We start from the raw sequence: 22,242 nt of genomic DNA on the forward strand, positions 1-22,242 counted from the left end.
TGCATCATAAGAAACATGTACTATGCAGAAGTTATTTATAGATGTTTTGTTTTTCAGATAAGATTATGAATTCCCTCTGATTTCTGGGGGAAAGGGAGGTTGTTAGGATGCTACTTTAAGGCAAAAAATAGAGCCGTAAGATTCTTCTGTGTCCTTCAGTAAACAATATACTAAGGGGATGAAAATCATCATTTTTTTTGCCCTTCAAAAGTTATGTCCTCATGAGAGGAGGAGAACTGCTGTGAATCCGGCAGAATCCGGAAGAATGGCATTGCCTTATTATGACATCAGTCACACTTCAAACAGTTGGCTATGACAGATGTGCACAAGATCAAAGGAAATGGGCTCAGACTTCTGCATCGATATAAACTGCTGTTTTCTGATGGGTTTTGGCTAAGGCCTTTTGGCTGAGTCTGAATGTCAGCTGAATTTTAGATTGGGCTCAATTTGAGTTTTAATTGAGTATTAAGTTTGAACTGAGGTTACTGTGTGTTCAGCCAGAAAATGGAATATGGAAAATGGAATATCATGGCATGCTATTATGTCATATAATTGTCCACCACTGTGGCCCATAGATGGTCTGAAACCCAAGTTTCAAATCACATGGTCCAAGAGACCAGGTGTCCTTGAATTTTAGTGCATAGAAGCATTGTGTCTGATACAACTCCTTTATATCAGTAGGCCAGAGATTACAAGGGGATCAACAATTTGATTTGCAACAGGCTTTTCTTTAATCTTTACTCCCCCAATGCCACGAAGGCATACGGTTTGTGATGAAAGTCTTATAGTAAATAACATGCATAAAACATGCCCAGAGGTGACCGTGACCATGACAGATGGATGAATGAGCATGCAGGTGACCATGGACACATGGTATTGGGGGGCCAAACATTTAACATTGTATAGACTCAAAGGAGATTTTGTCCTTTCAGTCCATCTCATGGTCAGTGTGCTGTTGAAGTAGGCTTCCTCACCAATAGCTTCTTTATGATAAAAGCATAGTTTATTGTGATTTTAGCATCATCTTAGGAGCAAATCATGTACATACACTAGCTTACTCTGTGTAATTTTATAAACTTTATATTATATTCATATATTATAAACATGGATAAAAAGGAATAAACTTAATGTTTTCAGATTTTTTATTTTTGTCTATTGACAAGAAGTTATGATCCAGCGTTGATTAGTGACCTCATTGTGAAGGTATCCAGTCCCATCCAGTTGCAAGTCACAATTTATAAGTTCCATTTAAACTCTTTTTGGCAATTCATTTGCTAGGGACACGCTTTTAAGGAAAATACAATATTAATTGACTGAGTGAGCGAGTGAGTGAACGGAGCTATTGAGTAACTGAATGTTTACACCACACAGCCAAGCTGAGAGTACAAGGCGCTTAGGGCAAGATGAAGCAAACATCACAGGAACATTATGGAAACATCAATGAAAAAACTCTTTTAAACGTGCTCTGTAGCAAACTGATTTAAGATCCAGCTGTCATTTAGCTGTGTCTGTGAAAGACAACCTCTCTTAAACAAGCCAGAATGGAAGTACTGTGGAGACATCAAGTGTGTTCACCTCTAGTGTAAAAAATGGTAAACAAATCCATAAGAAGAAGAGGAAGAAGAAGGCACACAGCTGACATAAAGGCAGCTGTGAGTAAGACACCTGCTTGACTGCCTGCCACTTTCCTGGGGGCTTGTGGGAAATGCGGTCCTGATTCAAATTAATGCTGCTCAGTGGGTGCAGGGGATTGGGGGGGGGGGGGGGGGGGGGGGGGGGGGGGGGGGGGTGGATGTCATACACCCACACAAAGACATGGTAAAGGGGTCAGCCTTGTGCCTCCGGGAACCTCACAAATCATCCATCAGACAATAAATGCCCAGGGACAGCTGGGGTATTTTTGACATTAAACCACCGGAGCCACAGCGTCAGCTCAATCCTCTAAGTCCCAGGTCATCCTCTTATCACAAAGATGATTGAAAAGGGTGTCTCTAAAGGGGCTTCAAGTACTGTGGTGAAGCATTGAATATGCACTGGCATTCATTATTGACACTTGATTACATGACAACGACAATAAAGCAACAGTGTTATTGCTGTTAGTACGGCAGTAGTACAATAGCAACAAGCGCAACTGTAGTAATTTCACGTCTACCTTCATAACCAATGCATGAATATGATGAATTTGTCATATTACATGTAAGTATACAGTATATATAGATACATGAAAAAATCATGTATATTTTATTTTACATTGCATTACAGATATATATTATACAGTTATTATGCAGTGAACAAGAAGTGCACAACCAGGCACTTTGTGCGAAACTGGAAAATGCTTTTTCGAGCGGCGTGGGCTGTCTTATCATGAATTATGTAATTCACCACAGATAGCATAAACAATAATCAACATATTAATTTCAAATGAGAGAGAAAAATGTCTGTATTTATACTGACATTTCAACTATTTCATCTTTCCCCCACTCAGACGGCTGTTGTCGCAGAAAACAATTAAATCATTATTTCAGCGTTTTTATCGCGAAGTTCTGTGAATGACTTGATGGGGGGGGGGGGGGGGGGGGGAGTGTTACAACAAATCGCACTAACAAAATTTTTAAGTTTTTTTTTTTTAACGTCCGTCACCGACTGTTCGAGGTTCGACAGTGTGCATAGAGCATCGTCAGCCAGCTCGTTGCGTCTCCCCTCCCAACGTGAGAGGACGCGCTGGGCTACCTTCTATAACCAGTTGTTTTTCGCAGGCAGATGTGCAGGAACCAACGGCTTTCGCGAGCGCCTTGGAAGGACTGAGCATTGGTACCCACGTTTTGTTGCTAAGGGAAACTCTATGTATCGGATCCACTTGCCATGACACTTTCACTTACATGAGAACATTTTCATTCAAAAAGACTCGAATTTGTATGAAATGCGCACTGCCACACATCGCTGCGGGTAAGTAAATACCTGTATGACTAACTTTGGTGTCCATCTATAGCGCTGCCTGCTTTGCCAATGCATGTACATTTTTAAAAGCATTTCACGAGGGCGCTGAACGACCTCGCTTTTGGAGTGCAATTGTACTTTGAAAAGCTGAAATTCCCAATATTATTAATGCAATCAACAGCATTGGGAATTTCAGACAAAAAACGTTGGTAAATTCATTTTAATATTTGTATTACGCTAGGAATGTACTTTAGCATCGATAATCGTTCGCAGTATTAAAGAACTGTGCTGTATTAAAGAACTGTGCGATTAAATGGGCGCAAGCTGCAAATAAAAAAAAAAAACTTTTAAGTGTTAAACATTTTAACCTTGTTACGTCTAGTCTGTTATTCATACATAGTTTAACGCTGAAGATACGTCATACATTAAACATATTAAACACGCTTAAAATTACACTCATTAAAATACATACTAATTTCGTGAGGTGAATGAAAGTGGTTGAATTCCAGATTTGAACATAAAAACATTTACTCTGTTGATATTGGACCTTGAATGTCATCCCGTGGGTTTTCATACTTAAGTGGTTTGACAAGGGTTTGGGAACAGCATGGTGTCACGGACAAGGGAACCGGCTTATACGACAGGTGAAGGTTACAGGAAAATACGTGTCAGTCAGACATGTAATACTGGGACTGCAGATGGATTTATGTAGTCAACCTTGAGTGCTTTAATCAGTAAAGAGGTATCATTACATTACACTATTCACAAGCCCCTAACCAGGGAGCAATGCAGTGCTTACATACTGTATGTATCGCATAGTGTGTAGCCTATACACATTAAAGAAGCTGCACTTTTACTGCGGCACTTTTAAGGATTAAGCAAAACATCACAACAATCACCTGTCCCATGCGTACCACCTCACAGCCCCAGTTTGGACTTTAACTGGGCCTCTTATGTTCAGAGTCTAGATCCGGTATATTCAGGGTGATCACCTCATTTATTTTACCTGACTTTATAGCACACGGTGCATTTCTCAAGCCATGTGATGGAAGCTTGCTGTAGGGAAGCATGAGTATGGATGGATCACTGAACGGAAAGCCGTCCATTCAGACCGCAGTAAACACGTGGTACCCATGGTTCACATGGTGTGCCAAATGACCACTGCCACTGACAGTGGGGAAGCTGACTGATTTGACGCGCAGCAGTTGGCAAAGCCTGTTAGACATGTGCAGCTCAAAAGGGAGATGCTTCGGGGAAGTGCAGAGGGTGGTCTTTGCATTTCTGCAATGTCTCACCCCCCCAGAACGAGTTTAACCTTCGGAGAGATTTGTTTAACAGGTGTGTCTTTCTTGTGGTGTTTCAGGCACAGTGGGAGGGCACAAAATAGACTTGATGCCTATTTTCAGCACGTCAAAGCAAATCAAGCTCCGGCTCCAAGATGGTGGACACTTTCCATTTAAAAGCAGGGCTCTTATTGAAAACAATTATTTCCGGAACAACCTGAAGTTTTAGTATAAGCCAGTGCAGAAGCACCATCAGGCAATCTGCCAGAGAAGGCCAGTCTATGCATTGTGTATTATTCAGACCAAGACATCATCACCCCCCTGCCCCCAATGCACCCCAACCTGTGAAAAAGAACATCTTTAGCAAAATGCAAAAGCGACAGCTTGCCTAAAGTGTGAAAGTAAGGCTGCAGTAATAGGATCTGGGTGTGATAATGTAAACCTGTCTGAGTGCACAGCAGGCTAGTCAGAGCGTAGATTTGCGTTTCAAGTCAAGCGTGACATTAAACGTGGGCGCACGGGCAGAAATGAATGGGATTAACATAAATGGATTAGGGAAATGGGGAGAACACGGTTCCCACTATCATCAAAAATCCAGCGCTGGGCTCGCCATTTTCGTGTCAGGAGGGAAAACTCGACAGATTCAGAAAAAAAGACAAATTCTGAAAGTCAGGCGGACTGCGGAGAGTGAAGTGATTAAATGGCTGAGCCCACATGGATTGACGTGCTGTACTTGCGGGAAGAGGAGCAGGTTGCGTTCCTTCTGTTCTCTGGCTCCAGTTTCTCCGCTTCTTCTTTTACTTTTCAGTGCTCTAGAATGGGTTTCCAGGTCCATCTGTGCTAACTCCATGATAGTTATGTTACTTACAACACAACTATACACATCCACTGCATCATGATTTACTGTAACCTTACTGTGCATAACTTGGACAGCATTTACAGCTTTTACAGGTTATTTTTCTGGTGATTACCAGAAAAATGTTAAACATCAAATTAATGCCGGGCCCATACAGTATTAATTCTGTTAGGGGTGAGTTATCACTGAACAGTTTGCTGTATTGGAGCTTGTACCAAAACTCTCCCAGACCACAATCAAGAAAAATAAACAGATTTCTTAACAACCACATGAACATGCTCTCTCTTGCGCTTTCTTTCTTCCTCTCTCTCTCTCTCTCTCTCTCTCTCTCTCTCTCTTTCTATCTCTCTCTCTCTCACACACACACAAACACACACACACAGTTACTATTAGAAGCAATAGGGTGATGGACACTTTGAGCATCTTTATCATTAATAATTTATAGTGAGCTGCAGTGTATAATTTTGCCCAGTATGCAAACACTCAGAATTGATTATAGGGAATGCAGATATGGTTAAATAATCACCTCCTCTACTTTAGCTTTGGCTGTAAGCAAACAAATATATATGTATGCTTATAAATTATTTAAATTAAATAAATTAACTTCTTTTATCATTGGGGCAGCAGTGTAGCATATTAGTAAGGAGCAAGACTCGTAACCGAAAGGTTGCCGGTTTGATTCTCCACTGGGGCACTGCTGCTGTACCCTTGGGCAAGGTACTTGACCCAGAATTGCCTTAGTAAAATATCCAGCTGTATATATGGATAACTTGTAACATAATGTCAGTCACTCTGGAAGAAAGCACCTGCTAAATGCCTGTAATGTAATGATATAAATGAAAATAAATGTTTGGATACTCCAGCTAGCTGACCGCCAGTTTGTGAGCAGAGCAACTACCACATCAGTAGAAGTGCAGGAACTGTACCAGGGGAGCTTCTGACACATAATGCATGGGGCAGCTGCCAATGAGAAGGGCAGTTGCCAGTTAATAAGTAGGAAAATTGCAGAGTAATGATTGGAGAAGCTGCCAGGTAGTGAGTGAGGCATCTACCAGTTACCAATTGTAACTGCTGTTGTGCCAGCTCTTGTATGGGACAGCTTAATGCTTAATGCTTCCACTGCAGGGAGGAATGCTCAGAGGCAGACACTAATCGTTACAATACATTTTTTGGCATTTAGCAGATGTTCTTATCTAGAGCGACTTACCTTTCCCAAGGGTACAACAGCAGTACCCCAGTGGGGAATGGAAACAGCAGCCTTTCGGTTTCGAGTCCTGCTCCTTACCACTATGCTGCACTGCCACCCACAGTAATAATGACATTAAAGTTAAAAAAAAAGTCACAGTCCCTGAACTTGATGATTCATTCATTATGTGGGAAACACCCTCTGGAATAGACAGTCATAACAGCACCCCAGAGCTGGAAACACGTGTGTGACAGACACTGGAGGACCCATGCTTCTGCCAGAGGCTGGCCTTTTCTCGCCCGGCCCGGGACTCAGGGAGAACAGGCCTCAGGCATAAGGACCACAAAAAAGTGACAGAAAGGTTGAGTCATTTCTGAGCCGTCCAGTGAGAGGAGAAAGGCCAACACATGAGCTGACACATCATGCGTCTGGCCATCCTGAACATGTGATTTTTTTTGGGAATATGGTTTATCATTTTTTTATTCCTTTCCAAGACAGTCAAAAATCAAATGAGGATGTGATGCACAGAGATCTGTCTGCCGTCTTTTGTTCAGCTGCATTTGATCATTCTGTCAGTGCCGTTAGGAACGGAACAAGCACCTCCCCGCCCCCCACCTTCCAACTGACACACATCTGCATCAGCTGTGAAGAGAAGATTACCCAACATGCACCAAGAAAACAAGAACAACATGAAAAGAGAGCAAGAGAGAGATGGGGAGGGATATGTTGTTGAAATATTAAGAAGTGCCTGTGATTTCCAGCAAGGAGATTAAACCCACTGTTTAAGCTAACCTTTTTTGCCCCCCTTTTAGAACATTTTGGAAGTGAAATGAGGTTTTACTGTAATTGTACACACACGCACATGTGTGTGTGTGTGTGTGTAAGAGAAACGGAGAGAGAGAGAGAAAGAGGAGTCTGAGAGTGTGAGAATGTGTGGTGTAAGGATGTTTTACAAAAACCCAGCAGGGTTTGTCTGGCCAACTGGCTTTTATGTGGGAGTGGCCTGCAGCCATCTGGGGGCAGGATTAACACATGTGGCTGCAGCTTGGAGGCTGTCGCACTAATCAGCATCCTCTGGAGGTGCAGACAGAGCCCTCAGATTTTTTTATAATCTATGTTAAGAAGAAAAAAAACATGGCAACTAACCTTTGGTGAAAACTGAATGGTTTGATATTTCTGATGCTGGAGGTGCTGTCCTTTTACTTGTGAAGTGGATGAATGGAGTTGCTTTTTTGTACTTGTGCTGTGTTGTCAGCATCCAGTGTTTTTCACAGAATTAAATGACATTCAATTTCTGTTTGCAAAGTGGTGTAAATAAAAATTGCTTTGATAGAGACAAGAGTATCATTTTACAAACACAAAAACCCCATTCCTTCATTACCATTCTCTCATATTGATTTCATATCACATTGTCACAAGCAAAATCTGAAAATGTCCTTCCGGACAGATTATCATAAAATTCTACACAGGCTTAATTCAGGCTCTGTCTGATTTGTGTTTTTTGTCTTTGTCAAGAGTTGTTCTCTGTTAATACTGTATGAGTGTCGCTTTCAAAATCAAATGCAGCTGATAAGATATCTGTCTAGATGGACTATATATGTATTCAAAAGGACTGTTGGTATGTTAGGGTACTGTAGTTCTGTGTTCATAGCAAGATCAACCTCACCACTTCTCTGGCCTCTTGTAAGATTTGATGGCAAACAATTTGTCTGACCAGTGAATAAAATCTTGGCTTAAATTTCTTTAGCCACCAGCTGGCGAATTGCACAGTTTCCTAAGGGGAATTTCAGTGGAGAGTGCTGGTAATAAATGTGCCATTTTCTCTGTTTCGAAACCTTAGTACCCGGGACTCAATGGATTAGCCATTTGGGATTTAGAGGATTCTGCCACTTCTCTGCTTTCATCTTATCAGAGGGAACTATGGAAGAGAAAGAAATAGAGAGAGGAAGAGAGGAATTCAAAGAAGGAGGGAATGCAATTTATTTTATTACTTTTCTCATGATCTAACGATTAGTGGTCGGGCAGAGTTTCAGAGAAGTTTTTATTTAGAAAAGGGAAAAAAGCGAACCCCCGGGTCATATGAACTGTTGAGTGAACGTCTGTTGAGAGGGTACAGTACACTCTCACTAATGCTGTGAACAGGTGTGTGTGTGTGTGTGTGTTCTTTGATAGGGAGGGGGACTTTGCAAAGTGTGTGTGATGTGAATCTCTTTGAAGGAACCAGTAAAATGTAGATGCTTGTTGTAAAAAATTAAAGATAATGGTTTATAAATAGCACAGGATGCTTTGGCCCTCTGTGACACCCTGCAGCCAATTTCTGCCTCAAAGTTGCACTTGAAGAGGCCTTAATTAGGTCGTTATTTTCACAGAATTTATCTGAGAAATATCTGCCACTGTTCAACAAGACAGCCTAACCATATTTCAGAAGATTCCAAGTAAGCTATTACCATTGATCTCACAGTACACACCTAAATTGGTCATTATCTTCAAAGTTAATTGAAAGTGTTTTGTCTTTGTTGGGTATGAGCTGAATTTTCTCTCGGTTTTGCTTGTTTCAGATAGACACCCTCAGACACCTCACCTGCTACCACAACGATGTACGTGTTGATGGGATCACGGGGAACCTTGTTCGCTGTACTCTTCCTCCTCTGCAGGTAAGAGGTGTGGTGAGAGACATCACAGGTTTTAGGCCATGGAGGTCAGACCACAAATATCTTGAATGGGGTAGTTGTTTGTTAGGGGTTTTCTTTAGGTGCCTGCAGTCAGGAAGGCCTGTCAGTTCTTGTAGACACTGCTTTAATTCATGGAGGTTATCCTGGTAATGTCGTTACTCTCACCCTGTGCTGTTGTTTTGTATGCCTTCCTCTGTAGTGAACACAGGAAGGGTGGAATGTGGTGTAGTCGTTCGTGCAACAGACTCCAGACACATCAGTTGTATGAAGCAGAGGCAGACTGCTGCTGTAACCCTGGTCTTTCTCCCCATAAGATCCAGTGAACTCAGTGATGCACGGATATAAGCATTCAGACTCACCCTGGATAGGCATGTCCACCAAGTGAACAAATGGCGGCTATGATTTTTTACCACAGCTATCTATTTTAAGGATTATAAATCTGTCTCCTCAGGGTTTTGAACCCTATCCCTCCTGATCTGAGTGTAGCAGGAGGCACTGCACTGATCTGAGAGCAGGGCCATCTGTGATGGGCAGGCTGGGCAGAGCTGTCAGGGGAGGAATGAGAGACCAGGGACCTTGAGCGCACTGGCGCCATGCCATCTCCACCTGGAGCATCAAGGAGACCTTAAATAATAATCTTGCTATCTAATTAGGACTCCTAAGGTCTCTGAATGCGCAGCTTGGTGGGTTTGGGAGGAGGGATGGGTGGGGGGAAGGAGGGTCCCAGGAAGTTCTGTGCATATGTGTGTGGAGTCATCAGGCATTGTCACTGTACCACCACCCCCACCCCCACCCCCACAGCCCCTGTGGTTAATTCGGTGCAGCTTCTGCTGACAAGCAGTGATAGGCAACTGGCAAATATGACAGCAGATTCTCTTCATTTCATCTGTTCTGATCAACAACTGAAATGTTTTGTCGTGAAGATAAAGTATGTAATCACATTCCCACTGTTAGACACAGCTAGACAATGTTAAATTGAATGTATCATTTGATGGATGGATTTCTTTACCGTGAAAATAAGAATATAAGTCATGCGTGAACATTAGTCATACTTCCGATTTGTTTTTAGTACAGTATGGAAGTCACCTTGGACAAGAGTGTCCAGAAAATTCTTCTGCTTCCTTTTAATAATAATAAGAAGAAGACCAAGAAAAATAAAAAAAAAGAATTTTACATCAGTTGTGAAGCCACCGATTCATGTTGGTGTATCTGCTTCCAAATGAAGTGCTCTGAGGTCAGGGGTTCATACCTCAGCAGTGGTCCGCTGCCCCCATCATCTTGCCACGTCATTCTTCTCAGAGCAAATGACTCACGGTGGCCCTGATTAGTAGGCCTCTGGGGAATAAGAGACCAACATGGGGCCTGTAAGACAGTGGGAACCATGGGCCTGGCAACAGGCAGGGTCAGCCGCCTAAATGCCATAGCCCTTTAGCTCTGGCATCCCATCATGCCGTGCTTAGTCATATGATGCCCCTGTGGTCTGAGGAGAGCAGTTCAGTTCATTCGACTGGGGGGAGGTGAGAAAATCTGGACCCCAGTAGATAGGAACATTGCAAGGATCTTATAGGATCCATATTGCAAAGAACGTGGAAAGCATAGATTCCAGACACTAAAATTTGGCAATCCTGGGATCTGCTCTAATTTGGTTAAAATGTATATTTAAAATGACAATAAAAGTAACTGTAGATAGCAGATCCCAGATTCCCAGATTCATCAGTACATACAGTTCAGATGTCATAAGATGTACACTCGGTTTTGAAGCAACGTCCTTGATGATGCAAGCCTCGCTCTCACTCTCTCATTCTGCAAGAGTACCGGTTCTGTTTCCTCTCCATCTGGCAATGTTGCCAGTGACAGTTACATGTCAAAGTGAACTTCATAGCTGGCAGCAGAAGCTTCAGAAAAGCTGTGAAATGACTGAGAGTTTGCTTCAGCAAACACAAGATGCTGCTGACCCACAAAAGGGAATCAGTGGCAAGGGAGAATGCCAAACAACTAACCACCATATTCCACAATGGAGAGGTAATCTTAATATTCATAGAAATGAATCTTATATGAAATGAATGAATCTTATATGAAATGAATCTAAATCTTATATCAGTTGTTTTTGAATCAGTATAATTAAAATAATTCTGTATGACATCAATATTATTTAGTATTCAGTATCATTATTAAACAAAGATATTAGTTGCAGTATCTATATTACTTCATAGTAATATAAAGCATCACAGTTCAAATCATTTCAAAATTCCTATTTTTGCCAATTTTGTCTATGTATTCTAGGTTTGTTATTTCTGCTAATGTATAAAAAATAAATGGAGAAATTTGAAAGCAGGAATGAGGAAAAAATACATCAGAAAAGGGGAAGTAATGAAACAAAATTTCATAGGTCGCTATTCTACAGTGGTTGCAGACCTCCTCCCAAACATGACGACGTCCCTGGCTGCAGCTATGTGAGATACAGCTGGGGGTGTGTGATGAGGTAGCTGTGCCTTGAATAAAGAGGTGCTTTTTCTGTACATTCTCTTTCAATCAGTGTACAGGACACATCTTTATAGAACCGGTTTCTACAGATGTGTGAGTTCAGATGGGTGTGATCTGTCCCTGATTAACTTCCTGGCTCTCAGACATGAATAAAGAGCAGGACTGAGGAGACGGTGCTCAGTAGGACTGCTCTTTAGAAACGCAGGCTTGTTTCAAAAAGGATATTTTTGATGTCAGATGCATGCGCTCCTGTTCTCGCCTCTGAGATCAAACAAGGCCCCTGCCTGTTCAAATCTGCCTTTGTCTGATGCTTTTGTTGATGTCATTGGGCTATGGGGCAGATGTTCCACTGCTGTAATTGGATGAAGCTTTACATCGGAAGTCACAGCATTCTGTACAGGAGTCAAGTCCAATTGTTCTCTCTCCTGCCAATCAAAGCAGAATAAAACCGTAATTGTACCCCCCCGACAATGCAGTGAAGTAGTTCATAACTATAGGTACAGTAAGTCAAGATGTGACGCTGTTAATAACAGTATGATCCTAGAACTGTGTGATGATTGGGGTAAAACAATGTATTTGTCTTTTTTAAGACAACATTTATTGTGTTGTATTGCTTCTTTGTGATTCATTGCAACAGACTACCACCAGCACAGTTTCACTTTTATTTTGGCCTCCAGAATGGAACATCTGGCTAAGCTGTTTGTGGAGAGGACATAGCAGAAAGCATACTCACTTACCCATGCTGAGCTGACAGTTCAAATTAGAGTACTCAGGAAATGCTACAAGTTGCATGTTTTGGCTGAGGGAGTAGGTGTCATGCTTTTCCTAGACTGAATCATTCCAGTGAACAACATATAGTTGCCCTTCAATGAGTGAAAGTGAGGCAATCAGTTTGCTAATATTACTGGAGTGGTTGAATTTCATGTACTGGCACTCACTTAATCTTATTTCAAGACTGTACCAGCTGGGTTATGTCAAAGGTTTCACCCACCATCTTGTTTAACAGATGTGCGCAAACATGAGCTTGCCATGTATTTTCTACAGCTTTGAAATATAATAAACGTCTGGGCCTTGTACTCTGAAGTACAAGGTTCTTTTCCTTCTTTAGTTGTTGTACTTAATGTATTACAGTGAGTATGTACAAGATTTTATATTTAAACAGGAGGAAACTTTGCGCAGAGGGCGCAGAGTAGATATTTCACCCAAACTGTCACACCCCTTTATGACACTACCCAGTCTTCAAACAGAAAAGAATTGCCTTCACTGAGCCTTTACAAATGATGGATGGCCATGGAGGGAACAGCAAACATATGCTGGACCTACGGCTGGACTTGTGGCCCCATACAGCAGAAACCATATACATTCTGTGTCTATTATAGTGATGCCAAAGGCAAGACTTGCAAATAAATATTATCATTATGTTGCTGACCTTTCTTTCATGGTGCAAATTGATCATCCGTGTCATCACCCTTTTCAAGTTGGAGATGCTGAGCTATTCATCTCTCTGCCTTCTGTCAAAGAAAGGGACAGCTCTCAGCTAAATTATGCTACCTCATGGCTCTGTATGAGCCCTGAATCACCTTGCTGACTCTGTAGAACTATACTATCTCAAGCTATATATGGTTGGTTTGTCTATAGCAGACTTTTTATTGTGTCAGTAATCTTCTTGATAAAGAGACTCATTTCACTTGGCTTGGCATATATTTCAATCATCTTTGCTATAAAAAGTGTACACATTCACATGGCATTACCCTGGCTGTGGAGAAGGCAATGATAGAGATAGATATGAGTTAATCCTTGAAGACCGTCAGTCATCATTAAACTGCAGGATACTGCTGTAGGTGTGTGGATGTGAATGAAAACATCAAAACTGAACTTCTTCTGCCTTCTTGAATATGCTTGATCTTTCTTATCTGTATTTCCAGGAGTGCTACTGAATGAGTGAGACATCAAGACTTAAGCAGGGAACAGGTTTCAATTGGCTGCCTATACTTTTTTTGTCAGTCCTCAGGTGCCACTTTATTTTGAAAGGTTTTCTGTTTCAGATAAATAGGAAACATGATTAATGCCCACCCACACAAAAGAGAACTGAGAATATTTTAGAGACCAGGATTCTATTCATGACAGATTATTAGTTTATCACGCTGTATGCTGTGTTCACAGACACATGTGTGCTTTTGAGGCAACTTTGATTGGTCACCTCTTCAAACTCAGTAGCACGCATGAACAACAGCCACAGTTCCCTTGAAAGAGGAGGAGGAGGTTAAATTGCTTTGATACAAAACAAGATTTAATCTCCCTTCTCCTGTGGGAAAAGGTTGTGAACCCATGCTCTTGTGATAAACCAAGCAAAAAATGTATTTGTTCTGTTTGTTGGTGTTGTGCTGAAAAGAAGGACTTACATTTATTCAGTCTCCCTCGTTTTTTCTTCAGGGGAGCAATAACATATCTATGGAATCAACTTTAGCTGTTAGTGCGTCATGCTGGACTGTGTGTCTCAAACATTAAATAAAATGTACACTCACGTATTTGTTCTGCACTCTCTGACTGGTTATCCTCTGTGTTTTGGGCATACAGAGGTTTCTGAACTATATAAACAACATAAACAATGTAAAAGGAACGTATGTTGTGGACACTACTTATAATGTAATTCAGCTGCGGTCATGGCTGGTGCAGGAGAAACATTCAAGGTAAAAAACCAAAAACCACTGAACTGAACTGTGAACGTGAAAATCCTGTATGTGGTACCTAATCGTGTCTGCCACAGGGAGCTGTTTCATGTATCTTCAGTATAAAAACCACAGGTTTAAACGGATTTTATTAGGGGTGACCCTGAATAGTCGACTATTCGACGATTCAATCTAAGGAGCCTGATTCGACTGCCAATCTCGCAGTCGAATCCTCACAAAATGTGGTTATGAAACAAAGATCATTCCATTCCGGCTATATGGGGGGTGCTGAATGTCTGATTTTGCATAGAATTGCTTGGTTTCTCCCAATAAATCATGATATATATGGCCTATTTTGGTATAAATATCAGCCTATTAATAATACTGTTAATAAAAATTTGAAAATAACTCGTGTGCTTTTTATCAATCTCCTTAGTGTGTGTGAATAAATCACCATGGTAGACTAAGTTGCACTATCCAATTTTGTGGGACCATACATGCGGTGAACGCAAAATACACATCCACAAGGGCAGAGATTTACAAATTAGTAAAGAAATGTGAAGCAGTCAGCTTTACCACAGATATTTGTACCTCACTGCAAATGGAGGCGTATCTGACAGTTACAGCACACTTTATTACTGAAGACTGGCAACTGGAAAGTGTTGTATTAGAAACAAAAGAAATGGAGGAAAGTCACAGAGCAGATCGTATTTCACAAAGGTGGCAAAAGAATGAGGAGAGATACCCAAAGCTGTCCAGAGCCACAAAAAGAATCCACAGCATCCCATCCACCATCCAGGGAGGATATTCTCCAAGGCAGGTTTTACTGTCAGCAAACTGAGCAAAGCAAGGAGCGCACTTCTCCCAGGCAAAATGAACAAGTTGGTTTTCCTGGCACACAGTTTGAAAAGAATCAAGTGGACACAGGCGCAGTGAACAAGTGACTATTTTTGTTTGATCAGGTAGGCTAAAGTGATTTCAAAATCTTTTAGCTGGTTCTAATTTGATTTTTGGACATTGTGAACTTGTTTAGCCTAAAGTTGGATAGGCTACTCACTGCAGTGCTTAGAGCCTGGTCTCTGCAGTGTAAAAACTATTTGTTATGCACTTTCTGACGACCTACTTGATTCTGACTTTTATTTCGTTATTGTATTTATTTTTTATTCATTTAGGCAGGCTTATTCTATTCTAATTTAATTCTGCATTTTTGTTTGTTTTTTTGCATGGATGTTGCTCTGCACTTTACGGCATGCTCGAACACAATTTGAAAACAATCAAGTGAGCGGCGGACACAGGCAATTTTAGCCAATTTAATTTGGTTTGCCAACATTGTGAAATTGCTTAGCCAAACGATTAGGCCTATCTGCAGTGCTAAGAGCCCATTAGGTCTCTCTCCAGTTATTTATTAGGTTTATCCCATTCTATTTAATCCAAAATGTTGTTGTGCATTTTATTCTAATTTGTGTTGACGTTGTTCTGCACTTCATGGCATTAAAATGTTCATATTATGTTAATGTTATGGAATCGTTTAACGAATAATGTTTATTCCATATTGCCTTTAATTTATAGCTTGTAGGGATTCACCTTAACTTAAAAAGATAAAAATCCAAGGCATGTGTTAGCCCGTCTGTTATTTAAACCTACATTTTGTTATGGTCATTTTTTATATGCCACTTTGTTTGATGTTTGACTTGACAGTGGCCTCGTTTCAGTTTTGGTTGTTTCTTTATTATTAAGTTGTTTCTGTGTGCAAAAAAAAAAATTGTACCTACCTACTCTGGTTTCTTTTTTACTGTAAGCTATGCACCTCCTATATTCTAAATGGGCAAATTTATTATCGTTATAAGGTCACCATAATGCAGACTTTTCAAATAATGAGTGAGAAAAAGGATGGAACACGTCCTATTATAAAATAAATTCTTATGCCAAGTCAAGAAGACAAATTGTTTAATTGAGTGTTTCAGCTCCTTTGTCTGGTGTGGAAAAAATGGAAGCCAATGACACAAATGAGAGTATGGATCAATGAGCAAAAAAAACACAATCAGTCGACGATAGCCAAGACTTGACCAGATTCGACTATGTAAATTCTTAGTCGGGGACACCCCTAGATTTTATTATTTCTGTGCTTAGGAGGGCACTTTAGAGATCTGAATACAGCTGGACCTAAGCAACTCAAGTTTCTGTTCCCTGCTCAAGGGTGTAGCACTAGTGCCCCTCATAAGACTTAAATCTACAACCTTCTGGTTAGAAACCCGGTTCCCTCACCACTCAAACTCTTGACCGCATTGGCACATTAGACTAACTGATCCACGTCCTTTCAGTGGCCCTTGAAGAAACCGTGATGTACTTGTGGCAAAGTAACCAAAGGATAGTTGGTCCCATTGGTTTAGAAACGCTTACTGCCTGTCGCTCCTGTGCAGTGTTTCCAGATGGGAAGAGCTCTCATACAGGATGTTTCTGAACCCTGCTCCTGCTGTTTCATGAGCAGATGAGCAGCTCGTGTGCATCCTTGGTCTGATTAGCTGGCAGTGCCTCTCTCCCAGTGGGTGTGCCGTCTTGATGGGGGTGAAATGATTGACTTGCTTTTGCAGAGGGTGCGATTAATTATTGAGTCTGTTGTTATTCTGTCAGGAGTTGCAGACTGACATACAAATCTAGGCAGTGCTAGGGAAACTGAGGTGTCTGCAACCTAATCCGGAATCACACTGGCATACCCATCAGTAGCATCTTCACATGTCACAGTACATCTCTGCTATTTACAGTAACACAGAGACTGGCATTATCTGCCTTACCATAGCGAGGTACAGCTGGTATAGCTTACTGTCTGGACACTTGCGGTAAACATTTTCATGTTGTAGCAAGCCTTTGTCCATTCTCATCCTGATATGTGTCAAGGTTGTTGTTTTACCTTGCCTTTATAAATATTTGAAAATGAAAGGCATTATGAAGTTGAACACTGTGTTTTGGTCTCAGTATATTTGCTGATGAGTCCAGGATTTTACATGAAATTTTGAATTCAGTGTACCGTAACAGAAGAGATGATGCACCGGAGAGAGAAACAAAAACCCAACATATTAGGTAATGCATCTCTACATGCATGATGTGTGTGGTAGATTGATAGTGTTTTGGCTGTCCAATCGGATTAAGTGCCTCTACAATATCGGATTGTATTTGGATAAAGAGTTTTCCTCCAGAGATTACGGATGCTCTTGGCATGTAGCATCACTCACTCCCCATCATCTACACCCCACTGTCCTCAAACACAGTGTCCTGAATCTGTGATGTTTGACCTTAAAGACAACTAATATTACTTTGCCATTGTAGCGGGAAGCGGGAACCAGACTCAAATCGATCTGTAGCCAAACCTTTTCATAGCATTACAGCACCCACAGCACATGATGCCAAATGCTTGGGGGAAAGTCATGCAATGTGACAGCTGAGACCATGGACCCAACAATTGCTATATATTAGAAAGAAATAGTTTGTGTTATGTGTAACCAGAGGCAGTGTGAAAATTGGTTTTAATCTTGAGATTCATGATTTTTATGTAAACAGAGGAAATACAATAAAATCAATGATGGCATGGCCCTTAGTTCAGTTGGTTAACTATACCCAGTCAAACAAAGCTACCCCTCAATATTGACAAATTTAACAGTTAAAATATATTTGAAAATAATGATGTTGTTAGGTACAAAGTCAGCCTGTCTCATATATGTTTTAAGGACCTGAAGTAAAACTTCTCAGATCGAGGGCTGAACCTGAAGAAACCTTCGTAGAATGAGAATTGAACATATATCATCTGGGTAGATGCTTCATGGCTGTCGTCGTGAGCTATCGAACTACTGCAAAAGCCTATAGTTGTAATAAAAGTGCATGTATTTTAAAAGTATAAATACCCAACAATTTCATTTACAGTACACAGTGTTGATGAGATGACTGAAACCCTGATCTCCTCTAAAGGAAAGAGACAAAATATAACAGTGAATTAACACGTTTTTCATGGGATTTCATGTAACAAAAACAATGTTCATTGCAAGTGGAATCCAGCCTCAAAAATGTGAATAGAGACTAAACTGTGCATGATCCCATGCTAAACCAGGACAAACTGCCTGGGAAAGGATCATCGCAATTGCCTGTCTTTGTTTCTGATATGCAGAATCTCACTCTAGTCCCTCAGCAGCTAAAAAATCCCTGAAAAAATCCCCTGTGCAAATTCACCAGCATTCATTCGATTATGGTTGCCATCTGCCTTGTTCAACAGATTTAGTCACAGAAGTCAAACCAATGTCAACATACAACCTGTAATCATCTACTTATTCTTTATTTAATTAGGAAAGTCAACAGAGAATCTTTTAAAATGATGACCTGGGGAAATCAGGGTGGGCAGGAAAGGTGAAGGATCACATAGCCAATCAAATGTAGGGTGAATGATTACATTTTCAATTACAGTCATTCAGCAGATTCATTTAGCCAGAGCAACAAATTCATTGCATACAAAAAGGCATGAGCAGAGTGTACTGACAGTAGGAGTCATTACATAACATACAGCATTCAGCTAAGTGCTATAGTAGGTGCAAGAAGGAGTTTTAGAATGCAGTGTCAGGGCTCCGCCCCCTTAAGCCGCGGTGTTTTTGTTTTGCCTGTCCTTGTGCTTTTGTTTTCCTTGTGTTCCCTCTCCGCCCCGCTCCCCGCCTGGTCCCCGCCCACCTGATTTCCTCATTGCCTGCACCTGCCTGCCTGCTCACCTGCTTCCCTTCATCTCGTTACCCCAGCCCTATATCTTCCCTGCGTGTCTCTGTCTTGTTGCTAGTTCGTTTCAGTGTGTTTCACCTGTCTCGTCCCCGCACTTTGTTTCTCGAGAGTTGTTGCTACATTGCCGATCCTGTCTGTTTCCTGACCACGATTCCTGCCTGCCGTTTTGGATCTGATCACTGCCTCTCACCTGCCTGATTCCTGACCCTGTTCTCCCTGACTCCCGATTTTGGATTTGCCCCCGGATTGCTCCTCTGTGTTTCGAACCCTGCCTGTCTCTGGATTTACGAACTGCGGTCCGCGTTTGTGTCCCGATCACCGGCGCTAACATGCAGTGCTTTTACTGAGCAAATATATTTGAATGTATAGTATGAATATGAGGTGAGAACAAGGTTTGGTGTTTCAGCAGGTCACTGGAGTTAACACCTCTTGAGTGCCACAGTAGAAATAAAGAGCAAAAAAAGCTCAGTTAACATCTTTTTAGCAACATGTACCTTTTACAGCATATAGTGCACATCTCACTGCTCTAGGGCGTTGTATCTACTTGGTCCAGGGAAAAGAACGCCCCTTACTGACCCACAAACAGCGCGTACAGCAGCAACCTGCTTTACCGAGGAAGTCTCCCATAAACATAATGTACTTAGTGCTCCCAATCCCAATTAGCTTCAGATGTTCAGTGTAAGAAGGCTACCGGGTGGTATGGCTATTAGTTTCTGTTGAGGTAGTCATACCAACTGACTTCTGCTACTTTGTCCCCAGAGTTGGTGGGTTGGATAGTTGTGGGAAGGATTGTTGAAACAGAGTATTCTGATTCTGACTGTGGCAAAAGGAAAGAGGCCTGTCAGCCTGCATAACCTGGGCACATATTGTGACACATTCCACGGCTAGGTCCTCGCTTACATTACATTATTGTCATTTTAGAATCCTTAGCACACATCAACCGCAATTGTTTTAGTGTTGTTCTTTAAACTGTTATCCCAAAGGCTCTCCTAAACACTTGATTGACATCCAGCTGAAGAAGCTGTAACTGTGTTTAATTGATTCATCAATGGTCTGCTGCAGGATGTGCAGTAGCAGGTGTGGTCTGGTCAGTGTCAATGGACTATGATCGATGTAGTGATGGACTGTGTCTATGGAGTGATGGGCGAGGTCAGCTTCATGAGTTCCCTAATTGGCAGCACTACCATATGCTGCAAATAATTCACATTTCTGAGCCAAGCGAAATACTTTGCTCTCTAGGGCAAAACATTAAGGCGGGTTCAAATGAGTAACTGGTAAAACATCCTTCTATTTTGGGGCTCATGAAGCTGACCTCTCCCATTCCTACATTAACATATTACTACATTAGTCACATTATACAGGTTTTAGAGTGGGAAGGTGATGTGTTCATTCATTTTAATAATTAAAATTAAATGCAGGCACAATGAAAACGCTCAATTTCCCTGTTTCCATTAAAATTTTGTGCAATCAAGAACATGTTATTATCCAGGGACAAAGTTTCCATGTCTAACTTTTTTTTGAATATTGAATGCAAAAAAAAAAGAACTTGGCAGATGGAAAACGTGCAATGTGCGAAAATGTGCGAAATACAAAAAGAAAAATACATTTATGCATTTGGCATGAGTAAATGAAGGCAAGACTGTGAGTGATGAGACTCTGGGATCCAGAGCTGCAGTGAAAGAAAAAGCAGGCATGCGATCTAAGATCATAAGAGTTGTGTTTCGTGAAACACTGTATAGCTGTGGAGGGGATGCTGATATGGTCCTTGGACATTTGGAGCAGCCCATCAAACAGGTTTGCATTATCTCAGGGAAGCAAGCCTCTGTTCTCCAAACCCCTTTTGACTATGGTGTAAGAGTAATCTTAGAATGGGAAAACAACACGGCCAAATCTAGTTTCATCCATGTGGTCATATCCACGCATCCCTCTGTGCATGCAGCATTTCCATCTTTCTCCCACCACCCACCCGGAGCGGTGGTTTGCCAATCACTGCAGGGATTTCTCCTGGAAGAAGAAAAGGAGAAGGACACGGGGGATTGTACAGCAAGCTTGAGGATGATTTAAAGAAATCTGCGACGAGAGGGGGAGAGGCACGGATCACTGCAGGGGTGGAGAGCTCATGGTAATCTGTTCCTGCTGACACCAACATCATCTGTGGGGGAGCGAGAGATGGGGCTCCAGGCTGTCTTCATCACTGCAACGCAAATCAAAATATATTCATAAATATCAATGCTTTGGGAAAGCAAGCCGTGCTAACGCAGTGCCTCTGTCAGCAATGCAGTAGCTCCCATGGCCTTAAAACGACTCACACTGTCAGGCCACTAGGGGTATGCGTACAGGAGATAGCCAAAATAATGGAAACACAAAATAAAGAAGGACTCATAATCACCATGCAAATCATGATGCCATATGGCAAACAAAGGAAAACTGAATCAAGTGAGTGAGAAACTGGTTTCAAGTTGAAGCGCACCGACAGGAATAAACGGACACTTATATCAGGATAGTTGCTAAAAACCACAAAACAACAGCTTCAAAAATTAGGGAACTGAGTCTATACCCCTGTGAACCAGAATCAATTAAAACTGTATGTTGTGAGCTTCATAAACCTGATATTTATGGTAGGGATGCAGGGAAGCAAGGCCAACACACAACAATGCATACCCTGGTGTTATGAGCACTAAACCTGGACTTTTCAGCAGTTCTTCCCTCCTCTCTCTTCTGTTAAGGCATCTTATTTCCACAACAAAATTCAGGAATCATTCACTAACCCCTGCAAACTATTCTCCACCCTGCTGAGTCCATCCTCACCCCCTCCTCCCTCTTCTCTGACTGCTAATGACTGTGCTGTATTTTAATCAGGAATTGCCACCATCCACTACTCCTTCAATCAACTCAAAATGGAGTCACCCTGCAACCAGCTTTTTGTTACTTATCCCACCCTATCCAATTTGTCCCACTCACAATCACAGACACCTCAGAACCCCTAAAGTCTCATTGCCAAACTACCAACTCCTTGGACCCACTTTCATCTCTTCTTCTCCAGAAGGTCACACCAGATATTCTCCCAATCATCACCTCACTTATCAACAAAACCTTGTCCCTGGGGACATTGGCTGTGTCCCTCTGTGTTCAGACAGGCTTGTGTCATAACTCTGCTGAAGAAACCAACACTGGGCCCTTCTGCTGCTCAAAAATACTATTCAGACTCCATTCTCCATCCTGAGAATTTTAACGCTTTCTCATGCAGAATGACCCCCAGGGCCCAAATAAATCAGGCCTCAAGGCTGACCATTGTACTAAAACAGCTCTTCTTTCTGTTACAAATGTCCTTCAATTTGCAAGGGCTGCTTTCAATCTGCTGTCCAGATACTTCTTGACGTTTTTGCGACCAACACAGTAAATC

At 41.6% G+C, this 22,242-nt stretch overlaps 1 protein-coding gene across 2 annotated transcripts in view; it reads left to right on the plus strand.

The window, feature by feature from the left end:
• Positions 1-2,670: 2,670 nt before the first annotated feature.
• LOC118790169 (gamma-aminobutyric acid receptor subunit pi) overlaps positions 2,671-22,242 on the plus strand; it is a 33,020-nt gene continuing 13,448 nt past the window's right edge. Inside the window, exons 1-2 of one of the 2 annotated variants that reach the window (XM_036547028.1) lie at positions 2,671-2,946; positions 8,825-8,916. In XM_036547028.1, the coding sequence (XP_036402921.1) occupies positions 8,858-8,916 (59 nt within the window). In that variant the 5' untranslated portion in view covers positions 2,671-2,946; positions 8,825-8,857. Of the gene's footprint in view, positions 2,947-8,820; positions 8,917-22,242 lie in introns of both variants that reach the window. The other variant, XM_036547027.1, reaches the window with a different exon arrangement.

This window comes from Megalops cyprinoides, chromosome 15 (genome assembly GCF_013368585.1).
Source record: "Megalops cyprinoides isolate fMegCyp1 chromosome 15, fMegCyp1.pri, whole genome shotgun sequence".
In the NCBI taxonomy this organism is placed as follows: domain Eukaryota; kingdom Metazoa; phylum Chordata; class Actinopteri; order Elopiformes; family Megalopidae; genus Megalops; species Megalops cyprinoides.